The 23,599-nt window shown below is 42.4% G+C and overlaps 1 protein-coding gene and 1 pseudogene across 4 annotated transcripts in view; both read right to left on the minus strand.

The window, feature by feature from the left end:
- The window catches only part of LOC147444001 (oligouridylate-binding protein 1-like), a 94,389-nt gene extending 86,983 nt beyond the window's left edge, over positions 1–7,406 (minus strand). The window contains exons 1-10 of one of the 4 annotated variants that reach the window (XM_086526768.1): positions 6,861–7,406; positions 6,442–6,503; positions 6,221–6,323; positions 6,072–6,148; positions 5,883–5,944; positions 5,677–5,764; positions 5,451–5,526; positions 5,242–5,272; positions 5,087–5,161; positions 4,967–4,999 (exon numbers count right to left, since the gene is read on the minus strand). In XM_086526768.1, the coding sequence (XP_086382894.1) occupies positions 4,967–4,999; positions 5,087–5,161; positions 5,242–5,272; positions 5,451–5,526; positions 5,677–5,764; positions 5,883–5,944; positions 6,072–6,148; positions 6,221–6,323; positions 6,442–6,503; positions 6,861–7,358 (1,105 nt within the window). In that variant the 5' untranslated portion in view covers positions 7,359–7,406. The remainder of the gene's footprint in view (positions 1–4,966; positions 5,000–5,086; positions 5,162–5,241; positions 5,273–5,450; positions 5,527–5,676; positions 5,765–5,882; positions 5,945–6,071; positions 6,149–6,220; positions 6,324–6,441; positions 6,504–6,860) is intronic. The other 3 variants (XM_086526769.1, XM_086526766.1, XM_086526767.1) reach the window with 3 other exon arrangements.
- A 9,620-nt stretch (positions 7,407–17,026) lies between these two features.
- On the minus strand, positions 17,027–17,646 carry LOC147444002 (uncharacterized; annotated as a pseudogene).
- Between the last annotated feature and the right edge of the window lie 5,953 nt (positions 17,647–23,599).

A 23,599-nucleotide genomic window follows, 5' to 3' on the forward strand; every position in this document is an offset into this window, starting at 1 on the left:
GCATTTGTTAGCCCAAACGGCATCACTAGAAACTCATAAAGACCAAATGTCGTTATAAACGCAGTCTTGTGCACATCCTCTGGGCTTATACGAATCTGATGGTACCCACTCTTCAGGTCTATACTGCTGAAAATTACAGCACCCTCTAAACGATCGAGAATATCATCAATGCGAGGAATAGGGAACCTAATCTTGATGGTATTCTTATTCAACGCACGGTAATCAATACACATGCGCCATGAGCCATCCTTCTTCTGCACTAGGAGCACTGGGGAGCAAAAGGGTGAAGAACTAGGCTGAATCAGCCCCTTCTCTAATAACTCCTCAACCTGGCCCATAATCTCTTTCTGCTGCGCCGCACTAACCCTGTAGGGAGGTCTATTTGGTGGGCTACACCCTGGCACCAAATCTATCCGATGGTCCTCAGGTCTCTCTGGCGGCAATTGCGACGGTAATGAATCAGAAAAACAGTCACTAAACTTTTGCAAAAATGCTGACCTTTCTTTATCTAACACAGATAAATTTGATTGATCCCTATCTGAGACATCACGTGCAAAAATCAAGTACACAGAAAGATGATTCTTTATTACAGAAGTGATAGCAGAAGCAGATACAATAGGGACTGACTCTCCTTTAAGCTTTACATCCAAGATGTGAGTTTTGCCCCTATGCTGTACAGTGATCTTTTTGTTGTAGGCATCCAAGACTCCATGCACTCGGAACATCCACGGGATCCCCAACAAGGCGTCACAACCTTCCAGCGGCATGATGTAAAACTCTTCAGTGTCCACATACGACTGAATATGCAGACGCAGTTTTCCAATGATGGGAGTAACACACTCTGAGTAGCCAAGACATGCCAACCCTGCCTCTGCGTTGTACCCCATCTCTTCAGCTTTGATGCCGAGCTTCATAGCTAACTCTGGTGAGATAAAGTTGGCTTTGGCACCTGGATCAAAGAAGATGAGTGCCGTCTGATCCCTAACTTTACCCCATGCCCTGCATAACTCACTGGCATGTGTGTTGGGCCTGTCACCCACCATGTCTGGCACTAAACCTGTCGTGGGTTTTGGCTTCTTGCCTTTCTGGTCTTCTTTATCCTCTGAGTCAGCTGGCCTTTTCCTTTGTGGACAATTTATAGAAATATGACAAGGCTGCTCGCATATAAAGCATTTGTTCTCAGCCATTAGGACCTTCTTTTCCTCGAGCGACTTGCGCACAAAAGGCTTCCTTTTCTGTTTCTTTGCCTGCGCTCCAGAAGTCCCAGCTGAATCCTTATCTTTGGTGGCCTGTTCTGACCCCTAGGACGCATCAGGAGCCGTTTTCACAAAGGGCTTCTTCGCTGAATTTTTCTTTTGCTGCCCTCCTTTATCACTGCTCGGAAATCCACTGTCCTCTCCTTTCAACAGGGCAAGACCAGTGTTCGCAACTTCCATAAGCTGAGTAAGGGTAGCCACTCTGTTCTTTGTACAGTAATCGCGAAGCCCTTTAGGCAGCCCACAACAATACTTCTCTATCTGCTCTGTCAATGGCACAAATCTGTAGGAGGTCACTGAGAGTAATGCTTTACAAAACCTCCTATTGTACTCCAGCAAGCTCTTGCACGAAGCTGCCGTAAGCTGGTGCCAATCTGTCAGGACATCGGCATCAAATTCATTTGATAGCCAAGCAGATGCAAACATTTGCTTGAAGTAAACCCAAGTGGCGGGTGCCTGTCCTTGCATTAACAATGTCGTCCACCATGTAAGCGCATTGTCCTTTAAGAAAGTGGCAGCTTTCCTGACCTTCGAGGCCTCTGTAAAATTCCCTCCCGCATAAGCTGTATCAAACTGCTGGAGGAAAGTGAGTGCCTTTGTCTTGTCCTCGAAACCACTGAAGGTACTGAACTTTACTGCTGCACCACCTTCTTTGTAAGCCTTCGGCTTCTCTAGTGCCCCCAAGTTGTCATACGGGATGGTCTGCAACATTGGCACTGTACTAGGCATGATCGGCACGTGTTGGCCATTCACATTTTGCATCAGAGGTGCGATATCTGGCTGCTGTCCAGAAAAACCAGCCATGCCAAAATGACCCTGTGGCACCCCAAACTGGCCCTGGTTGCCGTGGAAACCTTGCTGCATGCCGATAGTACCATACATGGGGTTTGGCATGATGCCTTGCATACCCCCGAACACTGTTCCTGGCATGTACGGCTGACTTCCAGACGCATAACCAGCCATACTTTGGAACACTGATCCACCCCCGAAATACCCAGGATGTACCGTGGGTGGTGGAAAAACTGAGTGCATAGCTTGGTATCCAGCTCCCTGTCCATTCAAGACAGCATGCTGGCTTTGAGAGGTGGCGGGCTGAACTGGCATAACCTGTGGAACAGGCGTTCTAGCCACCTGTTCAAGCTTTGGAGCCCCCGACTCCGCAACATGCGAGTGTTCCCTTTCCTCCTGCGCCTCATGAAGTACCTGGGCTTGAGCTTCAACAAGCTCCGTACGCGGCGTAGGTTGCCTATTTTGCTGTTGCACTGGTGGCGCTTGCAAGAATTCCATAAACCTCGGATTCTGCACCAGCTGCGAAAAGACATTCACCGCGGCAACTAACTGAGTCTTAAACGCATCATCCTCAAGTTGCCCTGTCATAAAGCCCTGTACTACTGGAGGGACATTCACGTTGACAGGAGGTACAGACTGACGTGGCCGTGAGCTCTCGCCAATCTCAAAAACCATAGGAATCTCTTGCCTGTCCTTTGGAGAGGAACCCTCTTCCATAATTCCCTTCCCCTTGTCGGCCATAGTGTAATCCCCGCGTTCTTGCACTGTGTGTCTTTACCCTGAACAATCCAGACTCACTCTTTGAGGAAAAAGTGATTGATGTCCCGGCAATGGAACCATGTAACCGGCCCGTAGGGCGATAGGCGTTGACTTTCACCCGAAATTCTTTACTTAAAACACACACACATAGCACTTTGCAAAGAGAACCTGCGACGGGAGTTAACACTTGAATTCACACACGGCCCGGAAGCTATAATGCTCCGAGCAGACGCCGACAACCTGTAGGCCCCAAAATTGGCGCCCCTTTCGGTATTTCTTTATTCTTTAGGAGGGTAAATTACAAGGTAAGATCCTGGGAATCCTTCACGTGTATCCACCTAGATACCATTTGATTTGGCCAAATTTCGGCAACATAACAACCCCAAAACTTGCGCGAAACCAATTCCCCTGCTGGAACTCGCTTGCACTGTCGTATACCCTCTGATTCCTGTCCAAAAACAGTAAATTCAGCACGCTGTATTTACTGGTTTTTGCCCTGTTTTCAGCCCCAAACGGTCCCCCAACTGTCCTCTGCCAGTGGGGCACGATTCCCAATGGTCCTGGCGTCCGTACGGCTGAAAAACAGTGAATTTACAGCGCATACACAGCGCTGATTTTGCACCTGTACGGTGAGGTTATGACCCTCACCAGTGCCTGCTTTGAAGCAGCAGCTAGCTACCCCTGTTCCTGCTCAAGGAGGCTCTTGCCTCAGCACAAAAGCATGAACCCACACAACTGTACATGAGTCAAATGAGGAGCCCTCTTGTGGGGCATCACATAACTGCACGTAGGGGAGAGAGAGAGCAGTGTGTAGTGTGCAGGGCATCACTCCTAGCACCACACTGTACATGAGAGGGAAAGGAAGCACTCCATAGCTCTTAACCTGTGACAGGTTGCAAATGAGGCCTCCCCCAGCATAAAAATCAGCGCCCATTTTTCTGCAAGAGGAAAGTTCACGAAAATGTGACACTTGGCGCATTTTCAAGCATTTTCCCGTTTCGGGTTCGCCGCTTAAAAATATCCCAACCGACGCGTCAGTTGACTTCACGGCAGAGTTATAAAATGTTCCCCTAGTCATACCGGAGGTAATGACGCGAACACATTTCACGGCCCAAAATAGCAGTTCCCTAAATTTTAGGAGATGCTTCCGTTGGGCTCCCACTGGTCTTCTGACCATCTATCCTCATTGGAGCCGCATCCAAAAGTGCAATGTGGCCCAACTGTCGGATACTTTTTGTTGGTAGTCCCACCTTGACTTTACGCCTTAATTGAGTTCACTTCCTAGTATCCACCAACTTGCTAAGTGCGACGGGGGGACCTATATGATCTTGCTCTGAGCCTAGACATCCTCTTACCATACGTATTCCAGTGCCGACCACTTCCCGTCTGCGGGTGAATCTACCGTTCACATTGGCCATACAATGTCCGACCGTTTGCTACTTCAAAAAGAGGGTCTCAAAACAAATAAAATAAACCCCATTGGAAAGAAACCAACAACCAAGGTTAGCAGTTGCCACATCTCTGTGACATGGTTAATAACTGCCACGTCCTCGTGACACTAGCCTACTTCCATGGATTCACACTTCACCACACAGCACTCGAATGCAAGATTGCATATGGGCATACAGTGTACATGTCTGTGATGTGTACATGTTATCTAACATCTATTCAATTTTAGGTTCTCTCTCTCTTTTGCTAATACGTGCAATACAGCACAACTGCTTTGACTAGTACGGTTAGGTTTTCCCGTCATGCCAATATTTCTGTATTACCACACACAACACTCGAATGCAAGATTGCATATGGGCATACAGTGTACATGTCTTTGATGTGTGCATGTTATGTAACATCTATTCAATTTTAGGTTTTCTCTCTCTTTTGCTAATACGTGCAATACAGCACAGCTGCTTTGACTAGTACAGTTAGGTTTTCCCATCATGCCAGTATTTTTGTATTACCCCTTCCATACATCTCTAAGCTTTCACAGGTTTCGTGATTAGATGCACAATATGAAAATGTGCATAAAGCAATACAGCCCTAACAATTACCCAAGGGGCAATGGTGATCTCCTTGCTCATAGCCCAAGCACAACAAATTTCATATGTATGGCATAAGAAGAATGATAGAAAAATATGCACAAACAATGAAATCTAAACAGTTACCAGCAGGCTCTTGGTCGCTCATCTCCTTCCTTGCTGCTCAAGCACAGAAAACGGCTTAATCTTTAACAACCGAAGAGCCATATGGAAGTACACATAAAGCCACGATATCAAAGCAATTACCAGGAGGCTCTTCATCTGTGATCTCCTTGCTCTCTGCCCAAGCACAGTGAATTGCTTTATCGCCAATCACCTTCCCTGATTTTGAAGACAAATCAAAGAAGACCATCAATTTATAACGAACCAGATAAATAGCATAGACGAACTCAAAACAACACCTGTCATCTCTTCGATCGCTTTCACAGCATCCTGAAGAGCAGTAAAATACAGCACAGAAAATATCAGCACACTGCATTGAATCAATATTGGTAATACAAGTGTACTAACGTGATCAAGACAAGTGCTCAACGAATTTCAATGCACCTCCATGATCAACAGTGTTATTCAAGAAATTTCCATGCACCAACAGGCCATTAATTGACCCTACCTCTCTCTCTCTGAAAGAAACAAAGCCAAATCCCCTGGATCTTCCACTTCGTGGATCCCAAATGATTCGTGCAATCCTGTAATGCAAAGAAGGCTAAATTCGAACCAACCAATAAGTTCAGAGCTTTTGTGCACATCAGTATAACTGACCAGAGGGCCTTTCCATTTATCAACCTTATAGGTCTCACCCCATTTTTCACATGTTATAAGTGTTTGACAGAGCTTACGAGCAGCTTGGATATGCACTGAAGGACTTGAAGAGTGCAGCTTCAGTGACATGTATGCTTAACGAGCCAACAAAGATTGTGTGATGTTCTGCAATTCCAGCCAAGAAATCAACATCACAAAATAAAGCACGTTCTAACATTGCACAAACCCAGCATTTGCACAGATTTTCAAACATCAGAATTTGGCTTGCCAAACGGCTTCCTACCTGTCCAATCTTCCCATTGTTCACTTGGAAAAGCCCAATTAACTCTGATAGGTAACTTGAAACTGCAACATGGCCGATAAAAAACCATTGAAAACAAATCTAACAAGATGCGAGATGGTTAAATTGAAAATATCTGAAATCACATAGAAGCTGGAAAATCAAGCTAGAAAATCCCCAAGATACACATACAGCTGCCTTCCATTAAGCGTAGATATAGCCATTGCTGCAGCATGATGATCTTGATATTCCACAAAACCATAACATGACTACCAAAAGAATGATCCCATCACCCCAAAGTTGTGCTATAGACGCGATTAAATAAAGAACTGTAAGCAAACCTTGGCCTTTCTGATCAGTCTACAGGTTACCAGAGGGCCGATTGTACTAAAAACCTCAGCGAAAAAGTTATTTGACACTCTGTGGTGCACATTGCCTACAAACCTGAAATGCAAAATACCCGTCAAACTTGTGTGCACTATCACAATCCACCACTTGAAGATGTACATAAAAATGAAAAAGTATATTCCGCCAAAAACAAGCAAATGGAAAACCAACTCACACTTTACAGCAAGAACTAACATCGAGACCTACTGGTACATATCCATGCGTAACTCCCACATCCTGCAAAAGTGAAAAGTTAACACAAAACCAAATTGAAAAAAACAGGACAAAAAGCCAAGGGGGCTGTGAAACAAAGAAAGGAAAAACAATAATCTCTATATGAGCATGGCTGTGTGAAAACTGCAGCATCCTGTGAATCCGCTTGGAAGACTGTCCACCTGGTAAATAGCTCAAATGTGCAGTGTGTACGTCGGCATGACAGTGCCAGCTTTCACCAGTGTCCGTGCGTGCACTTAAGCTTTGTCATTCATTGTGCAAGAAAACCCACCACAATATAGTTGTGGGTGAATTGTGCGTGTTCCTTTTCCTTTTCCGTTGTTTTCTTTTTCTTGTAAGCATAGGGTAATTTCCTCTTGCCTGTGAATCGGTTGAAAGGAGAACTGACTGCTGAAGGGATGCCTGATGATGAGTAAGGGAATCCAAAATGGTCGTTCTATATTTTTTAAGGGCTTCACTTCTCTCCTGACTACGAAGAAGGCGCTCTTGGTCTTCCTGTAAACTGAGGTGTTGCTGTGAGTGTGCCCGGACACAAGTAAGCTGTTGCACACGTGAGAAGGGGCCACTAAGGCAAGGGTGCTGCTCTTCAAATTGCAAAGGACTGCCATCGCAAACACAAGCACCGACTTTGGAAGAGGAAGACAGGGCCTCAACCTTCAAACCGTGCCGATCATGATAATGTGGATGACTGCAGAGGTCTCCATAGCCAAAAAGCTTGCACGCACGGGGCGAGTATGAAAGCAACCTAATTACTTGAAGAAAATTATCTTGTCGATGCCGCGGACTGAGTAGCTTTGCATTGGGGCCGCCATTGCCAAAAGCTCGACAGTAAACTGACGGAGGACTCGCTGCGGACATATTGCCAGACGTTTTGAACTTGAGACTGGAGAGACGTCATGGGGACAATAAAAATCTCCAGCAAGTTTGAACTCGAGACGCCTAGCGCACGAGTGTAGGGACATTCCATGAGGAAAGAATATACGGTGTCGTTTGTCGGTAAACAAAAAATCCAAACTTGTTTGTTGGTGCAATGTGCTTCCTTGGAACACCAATTGCATATTTCAGTGCATGACGCTATGCTATAAACGGAGAACGCGGAGGACCTACAAAATACCAAAAATAACATACTACATGCCATAAAACGACAAATTTGCATACCTGACCAATCGCACAACGCATAATCCATACCATAGTGAACAAAGAGAGACAGGGAGCAAGATAGAGTGAGAGAGAATGTGCAGGTGCACCTCCTAAAGCGGAGTGCTACGCCAGCACGGCGAGAGAGGAGAGGAGAGAAGAGAAGAGAAGAATGGATACAGATACTAGGTGCAATCTCCCCTCGTGCAAGAGTGAGCATTTTCATCTTGCACGTATTTAAATACTTATAGATTTTTGAATGCTCAAAAATGAATACACATTGTCCGCCCGGACATAAAGTGACTATAGCTCACAAAGAGCTCTTTAATAATACAATGATAATGAATCTGCTATCCTTTGCACATTCCATAGAGCAGCTATGCATTTTCCACCTGTCAGCTGTAGTACATAACAAAATATCAATTCCATTACACGTTCGTTGTTTAGAATTGATTTCAAACGGCACAATGAACAAGTTGAAGATTTTGCGAGGTTTAAGCTTGCATGTTGGCACAAAGCACAACACTAATCACAAAGAGGAATTTGAATTAATCGATATCCATGAATTTAGAGCATTTCAGGCATACAAAAATGTACTAGGACACAATTTCAAGCACTCTATGAGTATTGAGTATATGATATGTATCACGCAAGTGCATGTTCATCTTTAGGGCACGCCAGGCTACAGCCAGAAGCTTATGTCGGGCAACTCCTTTAGGACAAGGGACAGCTTCATCACATGAGGTTGATCGATTGCAGTCTTTTGACACGAAAGAGGTGACCAAATTACTCGAGAGTATGAAGCCTCCTCATTTTGGCAATGAGGAGAGAGACAACAACAAAAGATACAATGAACACGTTTCTTGGTAATTGGGGGAAACTCACCATGTTCGCCACACTCTAGATGCAGTAAAGGCACATCAAACGAGTATCAAACTTGAAGGAGCATTTTCCTCTTGCACGCATTTATTTATAGATTTCTTGAATGCTCAAAGTGAATGCATATTGGCCAACCGGACAAAAATGGCCATAGCTCATAAAGAGCACTTAAATAATAAAATGTCCATAAATATGTTATCCTTTTGCATAACCCTTAGCTTTTTTCACTTGTCACCAACAATAAATAAGTCATTTTCCACTTTCATTACATGCCCCTCTGTTCGAAAGCAATTGTCCTTGGTTGCAAAGATAAGAACTCGTGAACCATACTTGTCAAAAAAATGGTTAGTATTCTGTGTCAGAAGTATTACATGTTGAAAAAATATATATAAAATAAATAACATTGCTTATGCTTGTCATCATCCACATACTGCATATTCTAGTGTCCCATACCACTAGAATAAGTAGTATATATCATATCCTGATGAATCAAGAATCAATCTTTATAAATTCCAATTCCATGAACATTATCACGACAGGAAATCATCGTATCCCAAATCCAATTTCAAATCCAAATATAAGTCTAAATCCAAAATATCTTCCATTTTATATACACGGGTAACAAAATCATACTAAGAACAATGGTGGCCAGTCAACACTGCAACATGATTATGTGATCTGTGTTGCCTCAACCGGCGAATCTACACCAATAAGATGTGCTCCCTAAATTGGTGAATGCTGCCTAAACCGGTGGATCCGCATTTAGTCTTGTTCAGAATAGTGAATCTACAGTTTATTGGTGTGCTGCCTAAATTGGCGAATCTGCACTCGTGCTGGCTGAACCAGCAGATCTGTATGTACAATTGGTGTTGCCTTGCTTTCTCCCTTCTCTCTCTCTCTCTCTCTCATATATATATGTGTGTGCGTGTGTATACACACACACACACACACATATATATATATCAAAAAATATCTACTCTGTCTCTCTCTCTCTACCCCCTCTTGCTTTCTCTCACTATCTCCCTCTACCCCCCCTCTCTCTCTCATGCTCTCTCTCTAGCGCACTTGAGCATGAGAGAGAGAGAGAGAGAGAGAGAGAGAGAACGAGCAAGAATGTATATATGTGTGTGTGTTTCAAGTATATACACCTAATAACTAGCCACCATAGAACAATACCTCCTCAAGGCATAGACGCTAGCAAGAGTAAAGGTTTGTACAAAAACATTCTTGCTGTAGAAAAATGCTCGTACAATAGGTAAAGAAGGCATGAATGCATCCCCTTTATAACAAATTGAATTCAGTTGTAAGAATCCATTATTCTTGAATACATATCGTCTAAGCGATCGAGGAGTCATTTATCGAACATCCAACAAATGCTTTATGAAACCAGAGTAGAGAAGGTATCCCTCACCTGCACCCATAGCAATAAAACAATATTCAGTTAGTAATGGTGTTGTATGCAGGTAATGATTGGGAATCCCACGTGTTATAGATGTCACCCCACTCTATTTCAAACATAATATACTGACCGAAAGATTTATGCAATCCCGTAATATTTACAAAGAGGTTCATATACACATTACACTCCAGTTTTAAGTGCTCACTTAACATCAGAACCAGGGGAAGTCCATGGATCATTTACATCTTCACCAAGACGGGAGAAATAATACAATCCAGACGGAACAAGGCCAGAGATTATCAAAATTTCAGCATAATTATGATGCGCTGATCTAAATTTCACATGTTATCATAGAGCTTCTTATCTCCATCCCCGATTCATACCATGTCAGGTAATATTTATGAATACCACACAAACTTATCCTGCCAAGACCATAATGTCATCAATGCCAAAAAGTGTCAATCTTTGGTAAAACCTCACATAGTCAAACTTTTAGTAACCTTCCATTCTTACCCAAAGTAACCATTCCAAAACATGCAGAAAACTTATCAGCTAACCACATAACAGAACATCGTTCAAGGCCATTAATCCTGACAATACCCAATCCCAGCAAGGTAGCATGATTAGTACATAACCGAGGATAGCCCGAAGATAATGAAATGTGCAGTGAGTTAGAAAGTGCCCCTCAAGCAAGAGTGTCTTTTCAATCTATCAATACACCAGCCTATATGACTCGCGAGCTCAACAACAATATTATACATCCAGCCTCAAGCCAGAAGATCCCCTAAGTAGGAGCTCACCAACAATATTCTACATTCAGTCCCAAGCTAGAAGATCCCCCAAATATGACAACATCTACTCGACAATGCTTATATCCATAATCGGGTAGCAAGGCCCAAAATCATTAGTAACAAGCCAACTTCACAACTCGTAGCCAAAAATAGAACAGACATGGTCAAGGTTAATCATGCAGTCCACATAAAAGTATAATCAGCATCAACAGGCGAGTAACCCATGTTATTTACACAACTCAGATAACATATGCAGACATCCTCAACCTCAGCCGGCCCATCTTTATATCACAATTAGTAATCTTTAGGAATTTGCACCTGAGAAGTTTGCGGGGTAGGAGCTGCCAAATCCATGACAACAAGTTTCTCCTTCTCTTTGGCCATATTGGTTTCCCCACACACACTCACAAACAACCGGGGGGGGGGGAACAATATAGTAGCAAACACCGAGAAACAGGCAGCATCACTAAGTGAGAATGAACTCATTGTTTATATAGGAAGCTTGCAGAGCCGTAGCCTTCATGTATTCCAAAATTGGACGCCAATAATCCATCCACATCCTTGCCTACTAAACACGGCCCACCATCAACCATATTCACGCAATTCATATCACACCAAACTCCACAGCAATAGGTGAAGGCACGCGGCACCAGAAGCCAGAAGAGGAGATAGGGAAATAAAAGCATACCCATCCGCCTGTGTACGGCCTTAACTCGCAGCCTTCCTTAAAAAATATACATTAGTTACTTGAGCCAAAATAAGCGGTGGTACGTGAAGTTGGACTGTATGTTCACATTGCGTGTGAGTGTATGCATGCAAGATCTACTTCACCTTTTTTAATGGAGATTAGTACAACCTTAGCCCATTCTTTCTATTTTCTGTTGCTTGTGATTCTACCCTCATACAATCGAGTCAAGCTGGAAATGTTGAAAACCACATGGGATGTAGATAGGAGCTGGGATTGAGGCAATCAAGCGCTCTGAAGGAGAGTGCTTGGGAGGAAGACCTGCTGAATACCATGGCATGCATGGTGCACACGAGCTATACTTCCATAGCTCGAAACCCTTGTTAGGGAAATATATTAAACCTAAAATTTAATATGTCCCACCTAAATATGTATGGACTGATGACTAGGCCTTATCTTCTCTACCTCGTAGTTGAGGACGACTATGATTTAAAGAGAGAGTAATGTCATAAAATCTAATATTTAGCTAACCCAAATGATTTTCTCATATTAAACTGATCATTAATGTGGGAGAAGAAACAGGAACAAGAGTTAGAATAGAGACATGTGCTTCTAGACCTATCTCAGCAGGGGACCAAAAGGAGAGATGGTTATATATCAATAGGGGTCCAAAAGGAGATTGTCTACCAAAGAGAAATGTGTAATAAGTGCTTCTTATCTTAGAAGGGGACCAAGAGGAGAGATTGTTGCATCTCAATAGGGGTCCAAAAGGAGACGGTATACCAAAGAGCAATGTGCAATAAGTGCTTCTAGACTTATCTCAGTAGGGGACCAAGAGGAGAGATGGCTACATCTCAAAAGGGGTCCAAAAGGAGGTAGTCTATCAAAGAGAAATGTGCATCTAATGGAGCTTAAAAGACCTTAGGGTTAGCTTCATTAAAGACCTCCAAAGGTTAGTGTTAAAAGTCCTTAGACCTTAGGCAAGCTAGGGCTGTGCTTAAGGTGGGAACCCAACCCAAGCTTGAGGTGCTTGTCATGCTTGGTGAGACTAAGGTGCTTGAGGTGCTTTTCATGCTTGATGAGTAAGGTGCTTGAGGTGCTTGTCGTGCTTGCTGACCAAGGTGCTTGAGATGCTTGTCGTGCTTGCTGACTAAGGTGCTTGAGGTGCTTGTCATGCTTGATGAGGTAGGTGCTTAAGAAGCTTCCCATGCATGGGGGGTAAGGTGCTTGAGTCAAAAAAAGAGAGGCTACAAAAGAGATGGAAAGCCCCAAAGTTAGGGGAATCTTTGACTTAACCTCCCACTCACCCAAAGAGCAACCCCTTTCTCAAGGGCCACATGGACACATGTCAAGCTCTCCCTATGTTTAGCCACATGGTATGCTTGAATCCTATTGGCTTGCCTAAAGAGGGGTCCAATGAGCTTCTAGTTCAATTCAACAAATAGCTAGATATTTTCAAGCTCTCTCTCTCACTCTCAAAGAGGTAAGGAGGACACTTGTCCAAAGACCACCCATGTTGCTTGAAATGCATTGTGCATGTGATTGGCTAGCCTTAGAGGGGTCCAATGAGCTTCAAGCTTGAGGAAAAAGGAGGGGTCGACCAAAGCAAGCAAGGGGTGTGCTTGGGGGTATACACCCTCTCACACACTCATTTTTTCAAACATTCTCACTTGGTGAAAGTGGAAGAACTCCATCTCCTTCTCCAAGCTTGTTGAGAAGTTGAGAGCCTACACCAACACTCTTGGCTATGGAATGTAAATCCAATCAAGAGCTATGCTTCAATGCTTAAGCTTTCCATCTTCTCTATCTTCATTACTATGCTATCATGATATGCTAAGCAAGAAGAGTGATGATAAGTGAGGAACTATTTATTTCTCCTATGAATGATTCTTCTTCCTCTTCCCTACCCTTATTCCCCACTAGCTCTCTCCACCTTCGAAGGTGTTTGAGGCCGGGGATGGTTAATGCTTTTACAAAGTTTATGTTATGATCGTGATGCATGAAGCTTTCCATCTTCATAGCATCACCAAGGTCACAAGGAACACAAAGATTGTATTATACCAAATCTCTCTTTATGCGAGAATCTATAATACAAAAGCCTATTGGAGGGGGGACCGGCTCCACATAAATCCGGTCCTCAAATGTTATCAAGTTATCTAATTCTCTAGTCTCTCTTGCAAAAGTATTGTTCATGCCAAGTTGTGTGGGCTGATGTCATGTTTGCTGCCATCAACTTCGCCCTTGCATGGAAAATAAAAAAGATGGTGGGTGCAACTACGAGTGAGAGAGGTACCATCTGTTCTTGCTGACAAATAAGAGATATAGGGAGAACTTTGACTGCTAGGGTTAGTGGGGTAGAGTCGAAAAGTAAAACTCTGTGTGTATCTATAAAGTGCCAAAAATGATGGCTACATGCGAGGGAGAGACGGGGTCCATTGATTGGCGCCATGCATAACACAAAAGTGGTGGGTGATGGTTGCAAGCATTCACTACTGGGAGTGGGGTGTGGTAGTGAAGCTGGTTAGTAGGCGAGTTGCATGTCTATTACATATTTGATCACTTTTGTAGATGATGCAACTTGAAACACTTGTCCATTCAATTGTAAAGATAATGCACTTTATAACCCTTAAAAATGGCTTTCATTTGAACAAAATCAGTTTGGCGGTAAATTTATGATTGATAACGGTGGAAAGTAGGTAATGATTTCTAGAGTTTTTGTGGATAAATAGCATTAGGTGAGAGATTATTGCTTCTCATACACTTACCCAAAATAGAGATAACATGCCATATCATGCTAAGTTGTCATATAGCCTTTCATTTGAATTTTTTATGATTGTAACTCATTTCTTATGAGTTACAATCACAATCATAACTCATTTGGTCAATTGATCATGTACATACATTGCATTTGTAGTGCACTTTGTTAGTAGACTCATGGTGAATCGTGGCTAGAAGCATTTAGAGGAAGTGAAGGGTGTGATGAGATTTTTGATTGGTACAAAAGAATTGTGCATTTGCTTGAGATAAGGACACATCTGTAGTCGACTACATGGATGCAAATTATGCAAGGAATGTGGACAATAGAATGTCTGAGTCAAGTTCTCTTTACATTCCCTATCGGTCCAATTTCATGGAGATCTTGTTTACAAGGTTGCATGTTTCAATCTTCCATAGAAGAGGAGTATGCTATTGCATGAGATGCCGATAAGGAAGCTATAGGGCTTACTTGTTTGGTGAGAGCTAACTGGACGCAAATGTAGATTTCAAGTTTTGTATTGCGATAGTCAGAGTGCTATTTAGCTTGCCTTGGATCCAATGTTTCACGCAAAGACGAATTAGATCGTGTTGCACTCTATCAAATTTCTTACTTTTAGAAGCAACTAGTCTGTCATCTTGTAATGCTTTAACCGGCCTATTGTAATGAAAATGGAAAATTACTTATTTATTGCAGGTGGAAATTGACTTATTTATTACAAGTGTTAGGTGGAAAAAGTTAAGGGTTATGCAAAAGAATAGCATATTTATGAACATTTTATTATTTAAGTTCTCTTTATGAGCTATGGCCATTTATGTCTGACTGGCTAGTATGTATTCACTTTGAGCATTCAAGAAATCTATAACCACCTAGTACCGATAGCCCACACACATTTGAATGCACTAGATCTAACTTTCAAGATCTTTTTTTTGCTTGGGAGATTCAAGCAAATTGATATTGCATTCTTAGCATGCACATAATGCTCACACAATTCAAAACTTGAAAAGTTAAAAATGTGAAAATAATCAAAATGAGATAGAGCTTTCATTCCAATTTAGCTCAAATGGCCTAACTAGCTACGCCATATAGAAGTATTTGGCTGCTTGATTATATTTACAACATGATTTTGGATCGTATATACATATGAAGTGTAAAGAGTACCACCACTTGTCTCCTCTAGCTAAGATTAAAGATTCTAAGCATGCCACAATCATCGGTTCCAGTGGGAGAAATTTTTGATGCGTACATGCATATGTTGGCACTTTTGACAATGTTTGACTCCCCACAGGGATATGTCTTTGCATGCACATGCTTTGGGCGCCTGTTTGATCGTCGTCACAGACTTGTACGTCTTTGTGGATACTACCATTGTACGCTTTTGTGGAGCTTTGGAAGAACCAAATGCATATGTGCTTGTCCAAAAGAAGCAAAAGTTTCCTATTGCCTATGCAGCTAGAACTCGAGTCCTACCAAACCCCGAGCGAACACTTCCGAGCAAGAAAAAACCGAGCAAGTTTCATAAAAGTGAAGTTCATTAATAAGGATCAACTATAAGGTTTCAAGTCAATATCAATAGTATATTGACTACCTGCATAATGCTTTCATCATGGATTCTAAGTCCTAGGTATGTACATGCTACATTTGCATGAACTGTAACTAATATCTGCATGAACTGTTGAATACTGCATAATTCTTTCAGCATGGATTCCAAGTCCTAGATATGTACATGCTACATTTGCATGAACTGTAACTAATATCTGCATGAACTGTTGAGTACTTGCATAATGCTTTTAGCATCAATTCCAAATCCTAGGTTTGTACATGGTACACTGCTACATCTGCATGAATTATAACTAAGCCCCCGTTATTCTTACTTTGCAAGGTGATATTCTATATCTTCTTTCCAAAGACCATAACTTCGATCAAAATGGTATTGTTGATCCTCTTATAATCGCAATCCTTAGGTCTCATTTTTCTCCTACTATGCAACATTAGAATTATGTCCCCGACCCTAACTTGATTGAGGTGGGTTCAAATAGAGGCGCCAAAAGAGGAGCATACTTATTGGTAGTTCTATTGGCCCTACTTGTGCATGAGGCCTTTGCTCAACAGAGCAATGTGCCTCGAGAGATCATCAGATGGGTTGTGAGAACAAGTTCCGAGGCATCCTTGGAAGACATGGAGTGGGGCAGATGATGTGTCACCATGCAAATGGTGTGGCGGAACAATTCCTCTCTCGGGTGTACCTCTTATGTGTGTCTTGATAACACCACCTTTATCATGTGAAGCTACAAGACTCAAGGCAACATCGGGGTGAGGACCCATTTTGAGGGTTTCCTCTTTATAATGTCAACCTCTATTGTCCTTAGGTTTTCTCCCTCTCCTAATTGAGACTAAAGAGAGAGAGAGATTTCAGCAATTGACGAGCTCACCGTTACAAAGAAACGTCTTTTCTTTTTGCTATGCTCTCTCTCTCTCTCTCTCTCTCTCTCTCTCTCTCTCACACACACACACACACACACACACATGTTATGTGCACGTGTACACGAGAGACATAGAGAGAGAGAGAGAGGAATTTCAGAGGAGACGAGAGAAGCCATGGTAGAGTTGGCGGATCTTGACGAGTTCTACATGCGATATTATGTGGGGCACAATGGCCCTTCAAAGTTTTCAAAATTCCCAAAATACCCCTGGTTTTAAAATTAAATATTTGTAAAAATAAGAAAAGTGTCGCTTTTCATGAGAAGACTAATTGTCTATCAATCCAAGATGCTAAAAGTAAAATTTGAGTTGGTTTTGCAAAAATAAAAAAAGTTGTAGCTTTTCATGAGAAGACTAATTGTCTATCAATCCAACATGCTAAAAGTGTATGCCAGCACATCATTTTGGAGGTATAACAAGCTTATCTCCAGCATAAACATTATCCCAATGCAAGCCATTTGCTACTTTCAGGTCATCCAGAGAGATCCCATATTTCCTGAAATGGCCCATAGAGTATCTCCCCTCTTGATTTCATAACTGTGACTTTCTTTGGGCTTCACAACTTTACTATCAAAGCTCTCACTCTCCTTCAGCTTGGGCTTGCAATCAGTTTTCTTGGGTGGATAAAAAGGCGAAGGAACCAGGGCTTTTCCTCGACCTTGGGCTTCTCCTCCGCCTTTGGCTCAGGTGGGGGAGGTTCCATTTTTTTTGTTGCTTTCATTTCCTCATGTGGTACACTTTTCAGCTCATCTGAATGAGGAGGAATAACCATAGGAGGAGGGTCCACCTTCACAAACTATACTTGCTCTTCAATGTAGACCTCCTCTGCATACGGTCTCCATCAGGAAGAGTAAAATCCTCTCGATCTCCATAATACTCTTCAATGAGGACGTCCTCTTCTTTTTTCGCCTTCACAAATCTAAAAATACCCCATGCAACTCCAACTGCCACTGCTGGCGCACCAAGAACTTTGGCTGCAGCTCTCTCCTTCCCTCTTTTCCTTCCTCACTAGATGACATCTTGTCACATTAATCTTCTGGGCGCTGGAGGTCTCTTCTTCACCTACCTATCTATGGCATGAAAGAACCGTCATAGTATGTGGCCTGAAAGGGGTGCAATGGCGAGATGGGTACTGGCTTTCTCATGAAGAAGAAGCGAGAACGAGAATTGTGGTCAACGAATCTCTCTCTCTCTCTCTCTCTCTCTCTCTCTCTCTCTCTCTCTCTCTCTCTCTCTCTCTCTCTCTCTCTCTCTCTCTCTCTAGCAGCGCGCGCCGACGCGCGCTGCTAGAGAGAGAGAGAGAGAGAGAGAGAGAGAGGTAAAGGTAATTTTCTTGGGTTGAATCTCATTGCGTTCTCATCAGAAGTCCGCCCAGTCGACATTGGTAACGGAGCAATCGGCAATGGCAATGTCATCGTTGGAAACATGCTAGATACGTACAGAGGGTCGCTGAGGCGGATTAATCACCTTCAGACGGTAGTGAAGAGCGCGGAAAGAGGGAGGGGTGGGGACTGGCTGTAGGCGAACTCGAATTGGGAGTCGAGGCCGATGAGGCATTGGCCGTTTCCCTGCACGCGGAGCATGTGGGAAGCTATTATAAGCTATCAGGCATCTCTCTCTCTCTCTCTCTCTCTCTCTCTCTCTCTCTCTCTCTCTCTCTCCTAGTCCAATAGCTCAAAGAGGTGATTTGGAGCGCGCATGTAGCACGTATCGACTGGGAGAGAGATCCGTTGATGCAGGTCGGGCGACGCAGCTTGGAGAATGGCAGGTGCGCGCAGAGTGCCTAAGGCGACAACAGACTTATAATATTCATTCTTCAATTCTCATCAGCTAGCTGCACCTGCTAATCGGAAATAGGGCGGGATCGTAATAAACCACTTAAGATTGCTCACACAATATGGGTACCGGTATTTCAGAAGCCAGGGCTATCTTTGCTGCAATCAGCAAACTAGACTCTTCAGCAACGTACTATGAGTATTGGACATCCATTATGTGTGCTTCGGGGATCTCAAAAACACCGATGCGCAACTTCTTGAGGCGCCTCATGGTTGCTTTCGTGCGGGCTACATTGGACAGAAATGAGAAAGACGTGGAATATATGCTAAGAAACTGGGAGAATGGCAGTAAGATCCTCAAACTGGAAGCCTAAGCCGTTTATGCTCCCACCATTGCTAGAGAGAGAGAGAGAGAGAGAGAGAGAGAGAGAGAGAGAGAGGAGTTCTCTCGATCTTGAAGCTCTCCATTGCTATTATTCTCTTTTGAATTTCATATTGAGGAAAACTTGACCTGTGAAAGCATCATGCACTCAGACATGAAGGTGGTGGTTGTTGGTGAGCGCTAATTATGTTCACCTTTAATGCAGTTATGCTCTCTCAGACGAAATCCTCCATCGACCCAAAGAGAAAAAAGCTACGATTTTGTTGTCGAGGACGGCCAGGATCGTGTTGTATTCAAAATTGATAGTCGTCCCCTCAGTTGGCTACCCTCCTGGACCACGCTATCCATATTGCTTTGTGTGTCCACAAGTCGAAGTGCTCATGAGAAGTGGGATAGCATCGCAAATTGACTACATCAAGGAAACATGTAAACAGTGCTCGAAAGAAAGTTGGCCAAACATCTTCTGTATACTTTCATCTGTAGAGCTATCGCCTGCAAACAACACTGCAATTTAGAGAGAGAGAGAGAGAAGGATCTACAAGAGCGAGCATAGATAAGATTGGGCATTGAAGGCATATTGTGTTACACAAGAGAGACGATTTTCCACGGTGGACTGAGAGAGAGAGAGAGAGAGAGAGAGAGAGAGAGAGAGAGAGAGAGAGAGAGAGAGAGAGAGAGAGAGAGAGAGAGAGAGAGTAGCCAATTGCACAGTACACGCTATGCTTGCCTTTGTAATTTTGGAATTCATAATGTTAATGATAGTGTCTTAAGCCCAGAGAGAGAGAGAGAGAGAGAGAGAGAGAGAGAGAGAGAGAGAGAGAGAGAGAGAGAGAGAGAGAGAGAGAGAGAGAGAGAGAGAGAGAGAGTATTCAATTGCGTGGTACACACTATGCTCACCTTTGTAATCTTGTAATTTCGTAATGATAATAATAGTGTCTTAACCCCAAAGAGAGAGAGAGAGAGAGAGAGAGAGAGAGAGAGAGAGAGAGAGAGAGAGAGAGTATTCAATTGCGTGGTACACACTATGCTCACCTTTGTAATCTTGTAATTTCGTAATGATAATAATAGTGTCTTAACCCCAAAGAGAGAGAGAGAGAGAGAGAGAGAGAGAGAGAGAGAGAGAGAGAGAGAGAGAGAGAGAGAGAGAGAGAGAGAGAGAGAGAGAGAGAGAGTTTTTGTTGATTCTCCACTTTTTTTGGAGAAAAGATACCACCCTCTCCCTTTAAAAGTTGGTATATTCTCACAAGTAATCTCGCCATATCATTGAGAAGTATCTCTTGGGATTCACTGTTTATTAGCTTTTTCTTTTTAGACATACTGGTGATATTCTCTCCACACTTCCTCAAAATCTATTTTTTCACCCCCTCAAATTCAAAATATGTGGGATTACTACGTTATTTTGAGCGCTTATTGTAAATCTTAAAATTTAGGTTCAATAAACCATTTTAGCATTTTCAAACGGTCTAGAGATCCATTAACCCATCTTGTCTAAGTGTAGCTACAATTGACAATGATTAAGCACATCCCCATTTAAGGACCACAGTGTTGCCACAAGCTTGTCTAGATGAAGATGCTCGTGCAAATATGACAATGGCCATGCTTCAGAGTGTTAAATACAATGCCTACCTTAAGTGTAAAGACAATCAATGGCCTCGGTATGCAAGATCTAGCCGAGATATTATTTAATCAATCATCTATTGCCTTGACTTCTAGAAATTTGGTCAATCTCACTCATTCTTTAATGGCAGAACTGGGTTTGCAAAATCGAGAAATGAATAGGTCAAATATGAGGAAGAAAAGTGTGAAAAGGAAGAGGTTAATATTTTGTGGATGCAGATGTGGTACTGGTGGAGGATAGCCATAGGCTTGAGTTTGTCACTAAACCCATTGATGGGGGAGGGTATGAAATTGCACATAGGGATAAACAGATTATTGGCCCGAGGTAAAGGTTGGAAATATGGTATGGGCAATTGGAGTTGAACTAGGATGTAAAACCACAAGCATGGGGTTGTCGCACCTTGTTCTTGGCACCACAAAAAATATCTCGCATCTAGGTCGACCCTCGATGAACCCTGGGGGGTCATGGAGGGTTGTTTATGGCTTTGCACAACACAAGCAACCTGCATACGTGGAAGATTCATGACATGGAGGTGTAAATTTAAATCGGGGCATTAGAGCACCAAATAGAGTTCCTAGTGCCTTTTGGTAGAAATATAAACATGGAAAGATCATAAAGTGGCGAGTAAAACTGACGAAAGTATTTCAGACTAGAGTTGCTTCGGGCAACCACATTAGAATGTGCTCCATTGATCTAGTAGTTCTCATTCGCTCGGTTTCTTCTCCGCTCGGAAGCACTCGCTCGGATATTGGGATTCTTTCTATAACTCCGGGTGTTCACTGTTCAGTACCCCCTATATAATGTGCGTTCAAGGGGTAAAATATCTCCCCTCTTTTAACATGTTTGAAGGAATAAAATGACCCCTTATTTTAGAAAATTTATCCAAAATTGAATATAAAAATCCCTTATTTTAATGTATCTTTGTTAAATTTCCTAAAATCCTTGCATTTTAAAACCCCTCCTATCAAACTCACGTTATACATTAACATGATTACATAGTGCACCCCCCGAGGGCTAGAATTGAAGATATGCACATGACTCAGTTTCAATGGGAGGAGCTTGATGAGCTATACAGGTCTACGATTAGACTGCACCTTGGTGAGTCGGTGTACTTTTCAGTGTTAGAATGCGAGACTACTCATGCTTTATGGCAGAAATTATGTGACAATTACGAAAAGGATACGGCTAGCAATAAATTTTTCTTGATGCAAAAATTTATCAACCTTCATATGAAGGAGTCAGCTAGTGTTGCTGGCCATATCAATGATTTTGATTCTCTTTTTGCCCAAATTCGTGCACAGCGTATGACCATTGATGATGAGATGAAATCAATCTTTTTGCTTTATTCATTGCCACCCTCTTGGGATATCTTTTGCATAATTGTTAGTAACTGTACTCCTAATGGTACGCTAAAATACAATGATGTTACTAGTGCACTTTTGTCATAGGAGATGCGTCGAAAGACCATGACTAGCTCGCATTATAGCGAAGTTCATTATGTGCAAAGGGATGATAAACAACGTAAGGGCCGGGCTGCTCTTCGCAACGTGAGTCTAAGAAAGAGAGCAATAGAGATGCATCAAAGGGTGGATCAAAGTCTCAAGGTTGCCGCAATGTTCAATGCCATTATTGTGATAAATTTGGTCACATAAAGAAGGATTGTTATGCTTGGAAGCATGACAAAGAGAAGGGCAAAGATAAAAGCAAAGATCATCATGATAAAGAGGAGAAACCAAAGAGTTCGGTTAAGATTGAAGAACTGAACATAGTTTAGGATGATAGTGATGCGCAAGACATTAATATGTTGACTAAAAATAATGACGTCTTTTATGATGCACATGAAACTCTATCTTTGTAGAGTTCTATGCCAGCTGAATTCCTTGTTAGTGGTGAAGTATCTGTACATGGATTCTTGATTCGGGTGCTTTGTTGCATGTCACACCTCATAGGCATTGGTTTACTACATACAAGGAAACCATTGACTCTGTTACAATTGGTGACAGTTACTCTTGTGACATTGTTGGCGTAGGTGATATTGCCATGGTTATGGCAAATGGGGTGAAGTTTATCATTCATAATGTGCTCATGTTCCAATCTTGACATGCAATGTGATTTTGGTTGGACGTCTTAATGACTTGGGTTACAAAGTCACTTTTTATCGGTAGTCTTGGCGTGTTGCGAAGGGTCATCTTATTATAGCCCATGGTTCTAAAGTTGGTTCACTTTATCCTCTTTATGTATCTGATAAAAACAATGTTCTTTCTGTAACCGAGCTGCCAACCATTGCTTTGTGGCATAGCCGGTTAGGACATATGTCAAAGAAGGGAATGGAGACACTCTCGTTTGGGCTAGTTATCGTCCTTGTCATTTTCTGATTTTCCATTTTGTGAGCACTATCAATATGTAAAGCAAACACGGACACATCCTACACATTCTTTTGACAAAGAAAGAAAACCCTTAAAGCTTGTGCACAGTGATTTATGTGGGCCTATGCCTTCTAAATCCCATGGTAGTGCATCCTATTATGTTACATTCATCAACGATGCAACATGACATGTTTGGGTCTATGCCATGAATTCTAAAGATTATACCTTTTCTTGCTTCAAGAAGTCCTTGTCTGGTGCTGAAACTCAGTTTGAACATAAGTTGAAAGCTTTGCGCTCAAACAATGCTAGAGATTATGTCTCTAAAGAATTTATAGACTTTTGTTCAAGTAGGGGAATTAAGCATGAGTTTACAACTCCTTATACCCCTGCACAAAATGGTGTTGCAAAACGAATGAATAGGACCATCCAAGAGTGGATAATGTCTATGCTATCACATACTAATTTATCGCCCGCGTTTTGGGCTGAAGCATTATACATAGTCGTGTATTTGATCAATAGATCACCACAGGCTTCATTACAGTTTCGTGTACCTTTGGAGTTATGGTCATGACATAAATTGTCTTATGAAAAACTCCGCACATTTGGTTGCGAAGCTTATGCACATGTACCCAAGGAGTTGCGTGCTAAGCTAGATCCTAAGTTCAGGAAATACATCTTCATTGGCTATGGTGTCGATGGTCAATTTGGCTATCGTTTATGGGATTTGAAAAGTCGATCAGTGATCCGTAGCAGTGATGTTTTCTTTAATGAGACTAAGATGCATAGACAGCCAGTGAAAGAGGTTGAATTTTGGAAAGTGACGTTTTCGAA

The sequence above is a fragment of the Adiantum capillus-veneris genome, chromosome 13 (genome assembly GCF_014529385.1).
Source record: "Adiantum capillus-veneris isolate H3 chromosome 13, ASM1452938v2, whole genome shotgun sequence".
NCBI lineage: Eukaryota > Viridiplantae > Streptophyta > Polypodiopsida > Polypodiales > Pteridaceae > Adiantum > Adiantum capillus-veneris.